Consider the following 19412-nt stretch of genomic DNA (forward strand, 5'->3'; position numbering starts at 1 on the left):
ACGCAAAGGGCAGTGTTCACGCGCAGCTGATGATTGACGTCTCCATTCACAGTCAGTAAATACCGCATGTGCTGTGAGTTTTGCTTATTTTATGACTCCTCTGTATCCATTTTAAGTTGCATACATTTTGTTCTTACATTGGTGTTACGTTTGTAGCAATATACTAATATAACTAAAATAACTATTTAACTATACAGTATTTTATTATTGTGTGTATCGAATAGTTTACAAAATCAAATGATTGGGACACTTTGTCTTTGAAATGGCTTGGAAAATTGTCCCAATCAACCTGAATTCACCCTACTCTTTGAAATCATGATTGCGTTACAGTATGTTGTTTTAAACCCTAAATATTTTACTTATAACTTCATTATATTTTACTTATGACTTCATTATAATTCTTCATTAATAATTATTTAGTTATTTGTAATGTTAATTGTAAAAAAAAAAAAAAGAATAATAATAATAAAAAATTAAGTAGTTTCAATGTAGCTAGCTACTTTTTGACTAACTTGTAGTGTAGCTAGCTACTTTTTCAAAAGGGTAGCTTGAATGTAGCTTAACTAATTTATGAGTAGCTTGTAGCTGGTCAAGCTACAGTTTCAGAGTAGCTTCCCCAACACTGTCAGTAAGTTAGCTAACTAAGTTAATGTTTATAGTTAGCTATAGTTAGACATTGTTGCAGTTTGTTATGTAAAGTTTGTATTTGCATATTTGCTTGAAGAATGCTTTTGTTCATAAGCAGTGTTTTTATATCATAATGAGATGCACTAAAAACCAATAGACTACAAAAATATGTGAAGATAAATGCTTCTGACTGCATTTTCCCCCCAGTTTTTACATTGCATTCTCAGCACTGCCACAAGGGGCGCAATAGTTATGTTAATAGAATTAACATAAATAGTCTACTTCTACAGTTCATTCTCATTTTTGTGAAGTAATGTAATGGCGGAGCAACATTCGAAGAGAATCTTGCTCAGTACATTAGCTGAAATTAGCTAAGCTGTCAACGTTTATATATATATATATATATATATATATATAATATAGTTATTTTTGGCATTTTTATGTCTTTATTTTGTTAGGACAGTAGTTATAGACAGGAAGCGAAGTGGGAGAGAGAGAGAGGGAACAAGATCGGGAATGGTCCGCAAGCCGGGACTTGAACTCGGGACACCCGAAGCACAATGGCGCTACATGGCTATCGGTGCTGATGTCGAAGTTTATAGATAGCTACGTGAATAATGGTACAAATATTTGATGCTAGGTTTAAGGTCAGTATTTGCATACTTGCTTGAAGTATGTTTCTGGCCATAAGCAGTGTGTTCATATCATAACAAGGAGCAGTATCATAAAACACAGCTTTATTAAGTCACCAATCATCTGATGTTTTTGAGCAGTGCTGTGTGTGTGTGTGTGTGACTCAGGTGGAGTGTGTTGCTGTTATTGTTGTGAGTGGGAGCAGTAATTCTACAGCGGAGTGCTTTGGTGAGCACAGGCTTAGAGGATAAAAGCCACGTAATAGAAGCCATTACGGGGCTTTAGAAAGATACGGTGGTTTAAAATGTCATGTCAGGAGAGAGCGCTCACTCAGTATTTTGTTAATTTTGGTCGGGCCTGGAACAAACAGAAACACTGAAAGCTGTTGGGATCATGATGGAGATGGGGTGTGAGTGTGATGGAGCACTTTGGTCCATTATTTGTGAGAAGATAGTGTGCAGCAGTGGATATCTCAATAGCGCCTTATTTTTTAAAGAGCTGACAGATCGTCCCAATACAGTTTTCCTGTATACACAAGAGATACTGAAGCACAGCACCTCCTGCTGTGTGACATTGGCTGTGTTCGGAATTGAAAACTTGCATATTGTTTACTGTGCAGTATACTATTTTAAGCAGTATGTAAAAAGTGTGAAGTATGCAATAATAAATACTTCAAAGAGTAGTATTCTAAACTGTTTAAATGTAAAAATGTCTTAATACTTTTCAGGAAAATATTACCTTCGGTTCATTCATCACACCAAAAAAAGAGAGACAAAGGTGAACGTATTGCATTGTAGGATAACTAGTCATATACTATAGAAGCCTGTTTCCGCCATCGAATAAAAAAATAAAAATAAATAAATAAAAAGGTAACTGCATCTTTTTATCTCACCATACAGACTGTTTTTCTTACAATTCTTGTTTCTTGCAATTCTGAAAAAAAAAAATCTGTATTGCCAGATATGAACTGAGATATAAACAATTGTGAGAAAAAATACGCAATTACCTTTTTATTTTTATTCCATTGCAGAAAAAAAAATAATTGAGACGTGAATTCAGAGAGGGAGAGAAATGAGATGAGATGAGAGATGAGACGTATTGTAAATTCGGAATTGCGGAGTTTATATCTTGTAATTCTAACTTTTTCTCAGAATTACGAGTTTATATCTCACAGTTCTGTTTTTATCTCACAATTCTGAGAAACAAAGTCTGAATTGTGAGATATAAACTCAGAATTATAAGGAGAAAAAAAGTCAGAATTGTAAGAAAAAAGTTGCAATTAAATTTTTTATTCCCTTGGTGGAACAGTACTTCCATAGTATACTGGAAATATTGGCCAATGCATACTGTGCACAGCACACATACTGCTAGTAGTATGCTATTCTAAACATAGCCACAGGCACTGCAGAAAAAGGATTACTTGTGTTTACGCCCTATAAACTAAGCTGGGATTGGATGATGGTGATGTGAACACACACTTTACCTGCTTTGAGAAGCACTATCTGATCATTCTGACAGAGCTCCATGAAGCCGTCGATGCGCTTGGCAAACTCCACCACATACTGAATGGCCTCTGTGATTTTAATGGCACACAACTGCCACATGACTTCCCTGGGCTGAGGAGAAACAAAAGACACAACCAGTTTCAAAAAGCGGCCATATTCTTTTGAAGCAGTTTATGTAGACTTATGATGTTAGTCAAGGCTTCTTGCAACAAAAAATAAATTCAGTCATAATTCAGTTTTACATGACCATTTTAAACCCTCTCACTGACCCTTAGAGATAAACGGGATTTGGTACTGTACATTTAATAAATGTATTATTGGCTAACCTTTTCAAACTGGCATATTTTAAGAAAACACAGTACTCTAAAGTAGCCACTAAAATGTCTGTCCATCTTAATGCAACCAGCCAGAACATTTTCAATCCAAAAAACACCTCATCAGTGTCCCTGCAAGTTAACATTTACATTAAATTAAATTGCAAACATCCCTAACTAAAGCTTCTGAACAACCACATGTGGCTCTTCAACAATGTGTGTTTACCTTGCTCTGGTAGCACTCCACCTCCTCCTGAAGGAACGCCTGCCAGGTCATCTGCTGAAGTTCTTCTCTCAGGTACTGACACGTCTCCATGTGGGACTTGGAAATGTTCTGGGCCAGATGTTCTGAAACACAACGCAACATACCTTCAAAACACCTCTGTCACGCCTGACTGCACTTAACGTACAGACATATTGAGCTGTATTAAATATACACACACATACATGTGGTACGGGATGGCATTTGTTTCCCATTAGCATTATAATGTGGTTCTTCCTACTGGCGGATTCATTTATGCTTACAGAAATGCTGAGGGAAAGGATCTTTCAAAAGATGCAGTGTTTTATTTGCTTCTCCAATCAAAGAACTTCATTGTAGCGGTTTGTGATTTAAAGTCGATTTAGAAGCTTGTTGACCGTCTGTGTTCCTGTGCAAGAGAAAAATAGGGCAGTACCTCAAGTATAAAAGTGAAGAGTGTGTGTAAATTCACAGGAACAAAGGTCATATTTGCTTTCAGCAAGAACGAGCAAATGGAGACGAGAGAAAGAAGAAAAAAAAACAGTATAAAAATTCAATCATGTTGAAAACACATCTGTTAAAAGGAGTCCCAGAGCAGGAGGGGAAGCTAAAAAAATGATTTCCCTTGGTGCGTGCCCTGCTGGATCCTGATTGGCCCTAATTAATGGAAACTAATTAGAAAAAAAGAGGTTCTTTTAATGAGTCTTTGAGATGAGTCTCCAACCTAATGCTATTTTAAGACACCTTTAGCGACGTTTCCCCCACGGTTGGGCTCTTCCCCCTAGTACCATCCCCTACCCAGAATCCACTTTGCCATTCTCCAGAATTATCACTTACCCAACTCGGCCATGGAAACGGTAGGGGATGTCTCCCCATTGGTGAAGGAACAGTAAGGGAAGAAGCCTGAGCCCGGGGTGAAGTCGCAGATGGGCTCTGGCTTGATGCCATTGATGTCCAGGCCGGACTGGTCGGGTGAGGGTTGGATGTCAAGGTAGAAGCTGCTGACGCCTGAGTCGGGCTTGGTGCCGTCGGGCGTGTGGCCGTTCATGTAGCCACTCAGGTCATCGTGGAGCTCAGTCAGGCCATTGGTGGAGAGGCCGTAGGTTGGGGTGAGGGGTTCGGCCTCACCGGGCTGCTGCTGGTGCTCCCGCTGTTGCTGCTGGAGCCGGTGTTTCTGCACTTCCGCATAGAGGCTGTCCCGCTGTTTCTTTGACATCCGGCCAAACTTCACCGCTGTAGGGGGCAAAGATGGTGCAATAAGAACAGAAATCTCTCTGAAATTGTGACTTCTTCCTTAAATATAATCAAATGCATCTTATTTACCGAAGTGGCCATTTCGTATGAATTTGTTTGGAAGTATATTGTTATTTAGAAAAGGAGTAATCATGAAGGTCCTCCCCTAAAACTAACCGTCAGTGGGGTATAAGCAGATCATACAAAAATGGTCAAATGAGAAATTCATGCAAACTAGTCATCAATTCATCAAAACGTACAATAGTTACGAATTGCCTTGAGAGTGTGCTGAGTTAAAGGGTTAGTTCATCCAAAAATGAAATTTCTGTCATTAATTTCTCACCCTCATGTCGTTCCAAACCCGTGAGACCTTCGTTCATCTTTGGAACACAAATTAAGATATTTTTGATGGAATCTGAGAGCTCTCTGACCCTCCATAGACAGCAAGGATATTATCCACGATATCCAAAACGTATACGAGAATACTTTTTGTGCGCAAAGAAAACAATAATAACAATTTATTATGCGCATGCATGCACTGTCTACTGAACGTAAACGCTGCTGATTACGTTGATTATGTTCTGGGGTACTCTCCAAAATGCTGGAAGATGGTGACTCAGGGAGAAGAATTGCTGAATAAATTATGTTATTATTGTTTTCTTAGCACAAAAAAAGTATTCTCGTAGCTTCGTAAAATTACGGTTGAACCCCTGGTGTCACATGGACTATTTTACCAATGTCCTTGCTATTTTACCAATGTCCTTGCTACGTTTCTGTGCGTTGATCGTGGTAATATCATTGCTGCCTATGGGAGGGTCAGAGAGCTCTCAGATTCCATCAAAAATATCTTAATTTGTGTTCCGAAGATGAACGAAGGTCTTCCGGGTTTGAAATGACATGAGGGTGAGTAACTAATGACAGAATTTTCATTTTTGGGTGAACTAAGCCTTTAACATCGACTACTGAATGTGCTTATTACAGGGACAATCCCTTTGGTGCAACGTAGGTCTTTGGGAAAATGGAGGTAGCTCACTGTTTATGTTGATCAAACCAGCAACCTTCGGGTTACTAACCACCACATTAAAACAACCCTTGCACAAGATGACTTCACTCCATAGCTATTGTTACTGAAGAAACAACAAAAGGCACAATCTGTTTTCCCTTAAGACTCTGGCCTTTAAAGGGAAGCTTAGTATAGCGGCATTGAGAGTACAACTAACTTCCGGGAGCAGGTTTTAATGTCTCTCAAAGGGTATTAACAGTGTATTGGGTCAAAAAAACCCCGCTCTACTTGGTAATAGCATTAGCTTTCTCCTGCTGTCTACTTGCCAAAATGATCCAAGAACAGAAGACCTGACTAGCATGAATCATCAATTTACAGGCACTCACAAAAAGGAAGGGTCTTCACTCACAACACCTGGAGGAAGTGGCAGAGAGTCTGTTTAGCTTAAAAAGAAAGAGCTGCTACAGCTTCAGCCTGTCTTTGAACTGGAGGAGTGTTAGAAGAACAGGAAGCTGGGGATGAGATATTGTGCGGATCAGATATAAGTGGAGATCAAGTGTTCATAAAAAGGAAGGACGCGTGGCAGAGGACAAGCTGATCTACTGATGGATGGAAAAAGAGATAAACTCACTGGAGAGTTTAGTGGAGAATGAAGGGGATAAAGGGGCTTTGACTGTTGGAGACGAGAGGAGACCAGAGAAGAGAAGACGAGACAAAACGAAGGAGGAGAGACAACATGTGAGGAGAGAATAAAAATGAAAGATGTAAAGAAAGGGAATGAGACAAGTGAAGATCAGAAGAGAGGAAATGAGAAGAAGCGAAAGGAGACTTGAAGCTGCGATTTGAAAAGAGGAGATGAGAGAAAAGCTAGAGGACATGTTAGACTTGGGAGGAGACAAGATGAGACATGAGGAGACAAGACAAGAGCTTTGGATAGTAGAGGAGATGAGATAAGATGTGGCAAGGAAAAGAGACAACATGGCAAGACTGTCGAGATATGAGAAGAGGAGATCAAATAAGACGAGGCCTGACTTGTGAAGAAGAGACAAGATGAGATTTGAAGACAGAGTCGTCGTCGAAACATGAGAAGAGGAGAAAATTAGATTTGAAAAAAGGAGAGGAGTTGAGGCAAGAAGAGAAACCAGGAACAAAGTAAGAGGCAAGGAGACAAAGTGAGATTTGAAGAAGGAAGTGGAGATGACAAGAAAATAAATGAGGAGACAGAATAAGATTTGAAGAAAGAACTGAAGAAATTAGAAGAAATGAGACAATGAGAAAGGAGACAAAATAAGATTTGATGAGTGGGAAGAGTTGGAAATGAGAAATTACATTAAACAGGAGGAGACAAAATAATATTAAAAAAAAAAGATAAGACAAAATTAGAGGAGATGAAACAAAAAGAGACTTGAGGTAAAGAGACAAAGGAGAAGAGAACAAAGAGGAGACAAGACGAGACATGAAGAGAGAAAATAAAAAGAGATGTGAACAAAATACACAAGATGACAGTGGAAAGGAGATGAGACAAGACATGCAGGGCAAAGACAAGACAAGACACGAGGAGACGAGTGAGGTTTTTAAAAGAGGTACAGGATCAACTCTGAATTTGAGGCATATGAATGAGTCTGAGTGGAAGCCTAACGTCGTCTCAGACATGTGTGTGTCTGGGTAGCTCTGCGTCTCTGTCCCCGTGTAAGGAAGGCAGATGGGGACTGGTGAGCTTCAGTTAGAGTGAAGTCAGAAGTCACCTTGCCTGTCCTGGTTGTGTGTGAGAGAGCAGCCCGGTAGACTCGGAAGACCTGGCCTGATTTCATCCTCCTGTCACGGGCCATAGTCACACAGCCCAGCCGGAGGCCCAGCAGGGGGCCTCTACACACACACACACACACACACACACACACACACACACACACACAAACATACGCTCACCTGTGCTCCCGTTAATGCTGCTCACCTGCATTGGCTTTAATGAGCCTGTTTTAATGATGCTCATTTAATAAAAGCTACTTGCTGTCAGATTCTCCACCCTGAGTGAGCATGCCCCGCAGTCCAGAACCACAACTGCCTCTTAAATTCATCTTGTCACAAGTTAGGTGAAAAATTAATGAGTAATGGGTGCCGACTACAGAACAGGTACTCTAAATTATATGACATGGCAAGACTGGGGACAAAGGTAAGTAGTGAATAAAAGTAGAAAAGGACTAAACATATTCCATTACACTGATTCCAGGTACATTCACAGATGCATCCTGTGATGCTTGTATTGAACTTTTGGACAATTTTGGTTGAACAATTTTCCATGATATTTCCCTTTTACTCATTCATTGCACTCAAGTTTTCATAAACCGTAGCTGGAAAACACTTGCTGTCAGGTTGCAAGTTCACTTTACATGCTGATCTATTTGGTATTTTGCATGCATTTGATGTTCTGTATCTGTGGAGACTGTTTTCCCTCTGGTGCCTGCTGTACTGGACACAGACTTACCGTCACGTGACATGCCCACAGCCAGACACTTCTGCAGCCTGCAGTGCTGGCAGCGGTTCCGGCTGGTGCGGTCAATCAGGCAGTTCTTCTGACGCGGGCATGAGTACGCCGCATTGCTCTGCTGACTCCTCCTGAAGAAACCCTACAGGCCCGAGAGACGGACAGAGAGAAGGTTAGTTAACCCATTCATGACTCAACCATAAGGATTTTTAATTTTTTTGCTGGCTGAGTAAGGCCACTAATAAAAATTTTTACTAGCCCCACCACCAAAAATACATTTTATTTTTAGGAATGTATATTTAAATGTGAAAAAAACAACGATATAGTTAATAATAATAATAATAATAATAATAAAAATAATATACATTATAAATTATCTATTTGTTATATTATAGCATTTATATAGTATTTATATTTTTAAAAAATTTAAAATATTTATAAAAAAACATTTTAACTTTTGCCTCTAAGCTATCACAAATTATTCTTGCAATTTTGAACCAAACCTAATTTTTGCTAGCCATGTATTTATGTTAGAAAATTAACTGAACTGCAGTTTTATTTTAGTATCACTGAGATACAATTACAGTTTTTATTAATAGTTTAAATGAGTTTTTAATTTTCTGTTTTTATTTTAATTTGTAATAAAATTGTAGTAATTTTGGGGGGTTTTGTCATTATTTATTCCTTTTTTATATTTATTATATATACATATTATTTTTCAATTTTCTTTATTTTAGTTTTAGTTATTTTCGTAATTTAATGTAATTTTAGCTACATCATGTTAAACTAAATGAAAATGAGAAATGTTTGCTTGGGAACTAACTGGATTAAAATAAGGGTTTTAATTAAGTTTTTATATACAATTTATTTCAGTTAACATTTATTTCAAGTAACTTTTTTTTTGGTTTTAGTTAACTACACTAACCCTGCTGAATGAACCTCAAACGAATGGACTATCTTCCAAACGCATATTTCACATGAAGTTCATGGCAAACTCTCAACAGATGGCGGCAACTCCAGAAACGCTTGTCTCAATCATATAGACGCGTTTATGTTATCGAGATACATCTGAACAACACATTTTTCACCGAGGTAACTATAAAAAGCAGTTTGGAACGAGTATTTTTCCTCATTAACGATTGGGACGGCTAGTTCCGAGACAGGCGAGAAAGGTAGTAAATAATGGCGAGTTTGTGCGAGGTTATTAATGTTGAATAACAGAGCCTGAACCCGGTGGGTGCCGCGAGGGGGAAGGAGCGGGCGCCCACGTTGAGTTGATTTCTCATCCCTTTGACTTAATGAATTGATTCCAGCTCGTCATTAACACACCCCACTCCACAGCTCCATACACATATGTCTTAATTAGTTGCTCATTGGCTGTTTAATTACTAGAAAACAGCTGACAGCTGCCAAGTTGCTTTCTAATGGCAGCCATTATGAAAGCAGGGTAGGACTGCCGGTGACAAGCAGCGCTCCTTAATAATGCTATGATTTATGGGCCAGAGCGGTGTGCTCGCACATATCATTAAATGTCTCTGTGCCTCGAGTAATTAGTAACCATTAAAGATACATTTCAGCAGTTTATTCTTCAGGGTTGCGCGTTTCTGCCGCCGAGTGAGTGAGTGACGGAGGGAGATGCTGAGCAGAGAGTCTGTCTATTGTGCGGGAAAACAAAAAACACTCCGTTCAGGAGCCTCGTCCGCATGTTCGTTTCTGCCGAGCCTGCTTGCGGAATGCTAACGAGTTGCTCCGGTGACAGGCAGCAAACAGGAATACACAATAAGCACAAAATTCCTCTTTGCTGAGTGGACGGTGTGTTTGAAAAATGCACGAAAAGAGGAGCTTCGGCGGGAACGAATGGGGGGGGAGGACGTGGTTGCAAAACTGCTAACGATGTGCTGTGATCCAAAGCGTTTCCTTTTTTGACGGTTTTATTAACAAAAGTGCAGCAGAAGGTAAAGAAAAACAAGACACAGGGATTGTATTGTCGTTGTATTGTAATTGTGACGTTTTTAGCAACATTTCAACCTGACTACGTGAGTTATTAACACTCTGGCGTGTGAATTCCAAAGTCCTGTAAGCACAATAGTGCATTTTTCTTCCTTGGAAAGACAATAATCCGAAAGAAACTTCTCTGTTATTTTCCAGAATGGCTCATTTGTTGGCTTTTCCCGCTTTTTCTTTGTCACACACGCACTGACAGGGTTGTTTAGCTTCTTACCTTGCAGCCCTCACATGTTATCACGCCATAATGGATGCCTGATGATTTGTCTCCACAGATCTTGCAGGGAATTATTTCGATTTGAGCTGCGGAGAAAGAAAAGAGAGAAGATACTGTCAGGATTTTTCACTGTCACCAGTCACCGCGCAACACCTCCTCCACGGCTGCATGTTGCGACATGAAACGGCGCCGAGCTTCAAACGCCTCACGTCCCTGCCACCCTCGGCTGCGGCGTGTTTGGAGGAGGCCATCCTGACTTTAAACAGAAAACCCTCAAAAAGCACAGAAAACGTGATGTCAGCCCGTGATTTAGAAACAAATGCGATCGTAATAAAGCGCCACTGTTCCCCGCAGAGCCTTTGGGCAGCATTGTCGGGACAAACCCAACTCTTTACCACATGACTGGACCTTTCCACCACTGGAATATCGGTTCAAAGCTGCCTGTTCAATTTAAAAAACGCAAAAACCAAGTAGACAGTTTTAGCACCATGAGACGCAAGAGTCCAAGAGGCCTAGCACTGACACAACGAGAAGATGGTAATAACAAGGCTTGAGTATTTGTTGAGGAAAAACAATAGCTTTATAGCTCTAGAGTGGCTTTTTTAAAAATAAATTTAAAAGGGTATTTACTCATTCTCGTCATTGGAAACCCATGTGACTTTTATTTTTTTGTGGAACATTTGCAGAATGTTCACGCTGCTCTTTTTTATACAATGAAAGTAAATGGTGACCAAGAGCGGTCAATAAATAAATACATGAATAAATACTACTAATAAAAAAATACTGCTTTCATCCAAAGCAACTTAACATAAGTTATTTACTAAAACTCCCAAACATCATTAATGAGATTCATATATTTGCATATTCAAATTTAGGCAGTCATGATTGGTTTTGAGACTCAAGAACCCCTACCATTGGGCATTATTAATGTCAACCCTAGTGTGACATGATTTGACACATCATATCTAAATATACATGAATGTTAATGAGATTTGAGAGCTGCAGCAGAAAATTTATTCTTATGACTAATCTACCCCATAACTTAAGAGAAATTAGAACATTTTAGGAGCTTGATAGCCCATAGTGCCCATTTACTTATATTGTGTGGAAAAGAGCAGCATGAACATTCTTCCAAAAATGTCATTTTGTGTTCCATGAGAGTTATACAGGTTTGGAACAACGTGATGGAATAAAAGACGACAGAACTATTCCTTTATAAAAGTACACTTGCAGATATTGATTCCGACAGATAAAACCTGGCATGAGTTGCTTAAAAGACTATTTGATAAAAGTCAGGCATCTCAAAGCAAAGGCCACGGCAATATAATCACATCAAAGGACCTGAACCAAACCTCTGGCCATTGCAAAATAGACCTTACAACGCAAGAGCTTCACTCTATATTTAGCCGGATTACAGCTGAACAGTCACTGTTTAATGTAGCCTAAGCATTTTATATCTACTTGACAGAAATTGCTCCCTCTAGTTCTCTTAGATCCCGAGCCAAAGTTCCCCGCAGCAACTTGCCTACCTCCAGCCATAATACTGTGGCTTGATAATATTTTAGTGAACCCTATAAATCCAATCATACGGAATTAATTTGCATGCATCAAATTTGCCACCACTGAGCGACGTATCAGCAGCGGCCCATTTCATGATCTGCCTTTGAGCTCCCGTTGTGTCATCTGGATAATGTCAACGTCCCATTGGCAAAGCCAAGGGTCTCTCTCTCTTGTTCCATCTCTCAAATGATCCACTAACCCTGTATGCTGACAGCCAGTACACCGTCGGTTCTGTCAACATGCCTGTAAACAGCACAACAGCATGAGTTTCAAGCTGGGCAGCATGGCGGTCGCTGATATAAATTGTTTTAACCTCAAGAGAGCTTCTTCACAGGAATTGTCAGAATTGCTAATTCACATTACCGATCATGTTATTTTATCATTAATTGAAACTATAATTATTTCTTTTTTGAAAAAAAAGAAGAAGAAAAAATGCGGCCAGTGCACTCTGTTGTTTGTTTTTGTGTTCTCTCGGCATGAGCATTAGCGTGCCAGTGTGTTCCTACTCCTTTAGCATTTTCAGCCTCATTACTTACATAATTTGTTCTGACATGCACTCACAACAACTGAGGCATGCTGTAATTAAGGCTGGCTGTGGTTGAAGTCCAGGAGAGAAACTGCATTACCAGGCCCCTGCCAGTAGGTGGCAGTCTAGGGCTGTGAGAACCGTCTATCCCAGGCTCGTAATCCCAGCCTGCTCTAAAGGCTGAAGTGGTTTGCGCCTCCACACTGCTGGCATCACAGACTAGCAGGCTGCGGGTTCGAGCCTGCGGGGCCAGCTGCCGCGCTCCTATCTGACTCCCTCCCTAGGCGCTGCTCAGAGGGCCCTTCGTTTTAGCCGGAGAGAAGCAGGTACACTTGCTGACAAAGCTCGTGCCACATCAGCCGACGACGCGGGAAGTGAAGAGGGCATAACGCTGCGCTGGGCACTCAGGTTTGGGTCCGCCTAGCGCCAATTCTCACTCTCCTCTCCCTCTCGCCAGGCCTCCACATGAAACACTCACAAAGCTCTTTGTCTCCTGCCTGGCTCACGCTGCGGGTTGCCGTGCTGGATTGGAGCTTCCTTTGTCTACGGAGAGCGCTAAACCAAAATTGTTCTGCTGGAAAAAATCCTCACAGCAAGATTAGGACGGGGAGTAATTCATCCAGCTCCAGTACAAACACACTCGCCTAATAACACACACTGTGAGATATTCAGTTGCTTGAACAGTTCCACATGTTTACAGGACGGTATTTGCCAACATTAGATAACTGAATAAACTCTAGGGGAAAATACTATGGTATTACTATATATTTTAGGACATGCTACCATGACAAAATCGTAGCTTTTTTGGTCACTATCATTGCGCATTGCGGTAAAACATACATATGCATATTCACACATATATATGTAAAAATACTTCCTTTTATTTTTTCCCCAAGTGAAATGTCAACAATTCTGTGTTTTTCTGTCAATATGGGGTGCTGTGTGTACATTAATGAGGAAAAAAAAATAACTTCAATGATTTTAGCAAATGGCTGCAATATAACAAAGAGTGAAAAATTTAAGGGGGTCTGAATACTTTCCGTACCCACTGTATATATATATAATAGAAATTATATGAATATAAATATATACATTTACTAATATATAATATATATAATAACATATATACATCCGCCGGAACGCTTCTGCATACGAAAATCAGCAGAAGTGAGAGAAAAGTGTTCATTACGTTTGAAATATGGATATTTTTCTTACAAAATTCGCTACAGGAGGCCTTCATTCATGCCCCAGAGCCGTGTGAGGCACATTTTATAATGGATGCGCACGCTTTATTTAACGTGTTTTGGAGTGTTAAACAGAAACACCCGCCCACTACAATGATAGAGCTTAGAAGGGCCAGGACACTTTTTAATATAACTCCGATTGGATTCGTCTGAAAGAAGAAAGTCATTTACACCTAGGATGGCTTGAGGGTGAGTAAAACATAGGCTAATTTTTATTTTTGGGTGAACTAACCCTTAATTAGCCCTTTAATACTACTATTAATAATAATAATCACAATATGCTTTCTAAAGAGTTCACAATGTGTTTATTTGCACAAAATGTTATTAGTCACAATATTAATAATAAGAGTTAGTATTATTATTATTACACATTTTTCTTATATAAATACATTAACACTTTAAAGCATACTGTAACTGAAATAATAATAATAATAGACATCTGATCTCAAATAGATACACCACATAGGTTATAAAATCAGAAAAGAAGTGGACAGATACTGCATATCAGACTGGGTTCAAGCCATACACCGCTGCTGGTCAAGATGGTCTCAGCCTACGGGCTACATCAAAGGCACCACAAACACACACAGAGTTACGCAAACGAAAGCGCACAGTAAAAGGGCGCAGGGCCACGGTAATGTTAAAGATCAAACCATGCACTAAATGACTCCCATAGCGCCTACGTTGAAATGCGTGGAGGAAAAGAGCAAATCTGATGCAGCTTGTTAGTTCAGTCCTCTCTGTTGTGACTTCCTGGAGCCCACTTCAAGGTCACTGAGTCAGAGCTGACAGCGAGACAGAGCCCTGAGGAGGAGTGATGTGTCACTTTGCTGTCCCCTCTCTCTGCTAATGCTATCTTTCTCTCCGTCTATCGCCCTCCATCCCTCTATCTCATTCTGCGTCCCAATCTCAATCAGACCTCAAATCAGACCTCATGGGAGAAAAGCCCCTGCTCTTGCTAACAGAAGCCCCTCAGTTTCTGCAAACATCAAACACACTTGTCACTTGGTCACCAAATGGCCATTTTAATTGGTACGGCACATAGATGCACATAAATTCCGACTGAGGCCATATTTCATAGCATACCATCAGCCATGACAGTCCGGCTCTCTGAGACTTCTTAGCCATGCTATGCCGCAACTGCGAAACACAGCAATAATGTGTCTCATATTTAAGAACGCATACGATCATCTGATATTTAAGGAAAAAAGCCTTAGAGCTGTATTCTGCATAAAATCCATGTAGGATGGAGTTTGTCCCATATTTTAGCTAGGCTACTGCATTTGAATCAATTTAGGATACAACTAACAATGTAAAAATTGACAGATTACAGTAAAAAACAAATTTGAATGTGAAATACAGACACTTTTCATGTTTATTAGCCCTTGCTAAGTTACAGGCTAAGCTATACTAGGCTAAGTAGATGTATAGTATAATATCATATGTTAGTAGCTCAAAAACAAAATGATAGTATCAAATTGAATGAATTTTAGAACTTAATCGCAAATTATGAAATTTGGAGTTTCTTTTACTTTGCTAACCCTTACAAAAATGAGCATGGTTTTATTATAGTAAAAGTGTAGTAACCATGTTTTTTGGCGGATTGATTACCATTCTTAAAACCACAGTTTTACTACAAATACCATGGTTAGACCATGGTTAGTGTAGCAAAACCATGGTTAATTTGTGGTTATCATGTTTTAACTATATTAACCATTGTTTTGGGGTTTTATTTGTCACAAAACCGTGGTTCTGTCAGGACCACTATCATCAAAGATGATTGACAATTAGCATACAGTTTGGATTGGCGGTATGGTTCCGTTCTGGGCAAGAACTCCCTGTGCATCCATGCAGCCTAGCATTGATGAGAGCAGGGAGAGCAGCGATAACCCCCCCAGGGTAAACAGAACAGAACCACATAAATGTATTGCAGATATCGTTAAAGTTCAATAATGTTATGTACACATTTTAGAATTAGTCTGATTCAAAGGAGAATCTGAAGGCTGAATCCTGACTGACAGAGGAGGAGTTGGGGATGGAGGAGGGTAATTAGCTATTGAGCAATGCGAAAACCGCTGATACTACTGAGGGACCTTATATATAAATACTTAGATAGGTGTCGTATTCCCATAGGTTGATGGGGATCAGCTGAGAGTCAGCTGATGCGAGCTTGACTAACGTGACCTGCCCGAACTAACGCTTCGCTTGATTTAATTTTCATAAAGGAAATGAAACTGCGACTGTCCCTTATTTTCTTCTGCTGAAGTTTGGACACGTTCACACTTTAATTTAAGTCTTTCTTTTCAAATAAAGCCACAAAAAGTGGAAACGGCAGCAAAAGGTTGCTCATCAAAAAGTAGAGGCAATAATCATTTCACCATAACGCAGCTAATGCCTCAGCGCTAACTGTCACAGTTGCTCTGTATTATTTAGCGCATTAGCGCTGACATCAGCATCACAAAGGCACTCATTCTCCGTGCGGAGCGCTTCTTAAAAGTGCTCTCGCCTCATTTGTACCTGAGGAGCTTCTTTCTGAGAGTGAGATGAAAAGTGTGATGTTGACACAATATATTGAAGGAGTGTGAAATATTCAGGAATGTTCACTTGCTAATGGAGGATTCCAGGAGTCGGCTAGTGGGGGAGGGTTGAACGCTAACTTCTCCAGAGTGCTCCTTCCTGTCTGCGCATACAAAATGATATGGCTTTTTTTCTGTTCAGCAGTATAAAAACATCCTGATCTCTGTTTCTGCACACAGACATTGGAGATATTGTTTGTCTGAAGTGCTGAAAATCAAGCTAGGCGACTAGCGATGGGCCAAAGCGCTAACAACGCATTTGTGGCACATTTCCTACTGCATGCAAATCAGCACAAAATACCTGTAGTTATTCCCGCTCTGGGCTAAAATCTCACTGAATTGTTGGATTGTTGACATAACCTGGTGGGATTAGGATTATCCGCTTATGCTATAAGGACACATACTCATAAAGCTGAGAGCTTAACCCATTACACTAGTACACCAAACACAGTCGTTTATAGCCAACACTTTTTGAGCAAATCTATTAGCGTTTCCACCGTCAAATAGATTCAGAATTGTTCACTAATGAACGAAATCAATACCACGAAGGCCTAAAGCAGTGTTGACAGTGACTAGCAGCGACAAAACAACCAAAATCTTTCGTTTCTATTGAAGATGTTGATTCCTGCTGACAGCAACCACTTGCGGTACAATTAAAGCCCAAAACTTACTTCAAATCTGATGCAGACACTAAGCGTATGCAAACAGCGGAATGCACAGCCTTTCTAAGTATTCTAAGTTTTGTCCTTGTCCAATGTTTGCGCCATTTCTTTCCAGAAGTTATACCATATAATAATGTCTTTGTACTTGTTTAAATTAGAGTTGCTTGTATCTCTAAACCTCCTGACACAAGCACTCGTCAATGTGGTGTCAACTTTTTTGACCGTGAAACAACAGAACAGTGCTGCCATATTGTGGACAAACTAATTAGCGGGAAAAAATTCAAGGCACAGTGTAAAGAATATGCACAGTTCGAAAAATCTGACTGCGAATTTATAGTATGTGTGTGATATGCTAATGCCAAAATTTACATTGCGCACACTGTAGGCCCTACGTATATTCTACCGAACGTGTAAAAATCTAAGTATAATTCACCTTAAATGGAACAGCGTTACACTTTATGCACATGAGCAGTGACGTGACTGCCAATGGGAATACAGACAGTGAGTCTTTGCCTGATAAAATTGAATATAGCAGTGGATGCTTATCACTAAAAATGCTAGTTTTTCCTTAAAGCTGCAGTGTTTAATTTTTACACTATTAGTGACACCAAACTAAATAAATCTGTTTGTTTGAGTGATCTCAGTGCAAAATTTGACTTAACCAAAAGCATGAGTTTGGGATGCTGCTACCTGTTCTGCAGTTCTGTTTTGGACCACTAGTGGCACAAAAATTACACACTGCACCTTTAAATGTGGCAATTGGGCTGCACTGTGTGTGTAGAAGGCTGCTAATGTGGTTGTGTGTTGACAGCTGTCAGTGACCAAATGACACAAGCCAGTGGGCTCATGTCAGGGGATTATGTAAGTGATTGGACAGCCATGCTGGAATTGCACAAAGTGCCACATTACAGCCAGATTAACAACGGTCCTCCAGGCCAGAGAACATGGACAAACGGCAGTTTAATCAAATTCCTCTGAAATGTTTCACTGCTGTTCCAGATTGTTTCTGTAAATAACGAAGCCCGTGAACATTATCCAAGCACCCTCAGTGGTACGACACAAACCGCTGGGGCTATTTGGGTAAGTATAGGTTTAAGAAAATATGTCAGTAGGAAGAACTCCAGTTTAGGGAATCTGCTAGCTTCTGTTTGATTTATGAGATTAGCTGGTTTTATTGCATGAATAGTCTAAAAGCACTGATTTATGTCATTTGGCAAAGTAATTTGGCAACAAAAAATAAGTTTATAGCTTCTGATAATTTTCTTTCATTTGCCTTTCAGCTGAAAGAAGGGAAGGTTATTTGAATATCAGCTTCACAAGATCGCCATATTCTATGGAAGGCCGATATAGATACAGAATTTTAAAAAAGGTAATTGTGACTTTTATCTCACAATTCTGACTTTGTTTCTCGCAATTCTGAGAATAAAATTCAGATTTTGACTGACTTTTTTCTTGCAATTCCAAGTTTGCATTTCACAATTCTGTTTATATCTCCCAAGTCTTTTTTAATTTTTACAATTTTGACATTCTCAGAATTCTGGGTTTACATCTCACAATTCTGACTTTTGTTCTCAAAAATTGCAAGCTTATATCTCACTATTGTGAGAGGATATCTACAATTCTGAGTTTATCACAATTCGGTCAGAAATGTGGGATAAAAAGTCGTAACTACCTTTTTTATTTATTCTGTGGCAGAAACAGGCTTCCATAATATTCAACTTGCACTAATAGAATAGCATAAATACTATATGTATGCTATATACTATAGGATTTTTTTAGCATGTTGAGCTATTTTGAGACATTGCTTATCGGAAATCACATTTTTCAACACTATTGTAAAAACTACAAACTTTGCAACCAAGCAAAAAAATAAAGGTGGTTTCAAGTGCACAAACAGCCGTTTTGATCACACTGTTTGTTAGCCTGTGCGCAAGTTTGTTTGTGCTTCCGGTTTAATTCCTCGTGTTTAATCACAGACCGCCGCCATGATCCACCGCCACTTGAGACCGCCGGAGAGACGAGAAGATCAGAGGAGATAAGCATGAGCGAGAGAGAGAGGCTGAGACGAGAACTTCTCATTCTTTTCCTCTTGTTGCTCCTGTAAATCGCTGAAGTGGCGGGTTCGACCCAGTGCTGGCTGCTTGCCTTTGGGCAGCTTTCAGGAGTAACTCATGCATGCATCTGTGTGTTTGTTTGTGTATGAGGCCATTAATTTTTCAGTGCCACACACAAAACTCAAAATCCCTCCCAGCAAACACAGCAGCTTGTGTTACCGTACTTCTAGATGTACCCAACCGGCTCAGTCAAATGCATTTTGACATGCCATATACAGCAGGGCTGAGCAGAGCAGGAGTGTTTCCCAGTAGGCAGTAAGGAGACATCTCACTTCAAGTGCCTATCTATCTATCTATCTATCTATCTATCTATCTATCTATCTATCTATCTATCTATCTATCTATCTATCTATCTATCTATCTATCTATCATTCACTTGTATTATTTAATTATTGGAGCAGGTTTGCAGAACTTCATTCTTCATGCAATCCTAAAGATAATAATAATAATAATAATAATAATAAAATCCCT

The 19412-nt window shown here is 39.7% G+C and overlaps 1 protein-coding gene across 1 annotated transcript in view; it reads right to left on the reverse strand.

Annotated features, from left to right (window-relative positions):
* roraa (RAR-related orphan receptor A, paralog a) overlaps positions 1-19412 on the reverse strand; it is a 65773-nt gene that overhangs the window by 8225 nt on the left and 38136 nt on the right. Inside the window, exons 2-6 of the mRNA XM_016290300.1 lie at positions 10260-10345; positions 8039-8180; positions 4158-4553; positions 3306-3427; positions 2744-2876 (exon numbers count right to left, since the gene is read on the reverse strand). Coding sequence (XP_016145786.1) covers positions 2744-2876; positions 3306-3427; positions 4158-4553; positions 8039-8180; positions 10260-10345 — 879 coding nt within the window. The remainder of the gene's footprint in view (positions 1-2743; positions 2877-3305; positions 3428-4157; positions 4554-8038; positions 8181-10259; positions 10346-19412) is intronic.

Source organism: Sinocyclocheilus grahami, unplaced genomic scaffold (genome assembly GCF_001515645.1).
Source record: "Sinocyclocheilus grahami isolate Dianchi unplaced genomic scaffold, SAMN03320097.WGS_v1.1 scaffold257.1, whole genome shotgun sequence".
NCBI lineage: Eukaryota > Metazoa > Chordata > Actinopteri > Cypriniformes > Cyprinidae > Sinocyclocheilus > Sinocyclocheilus grahami.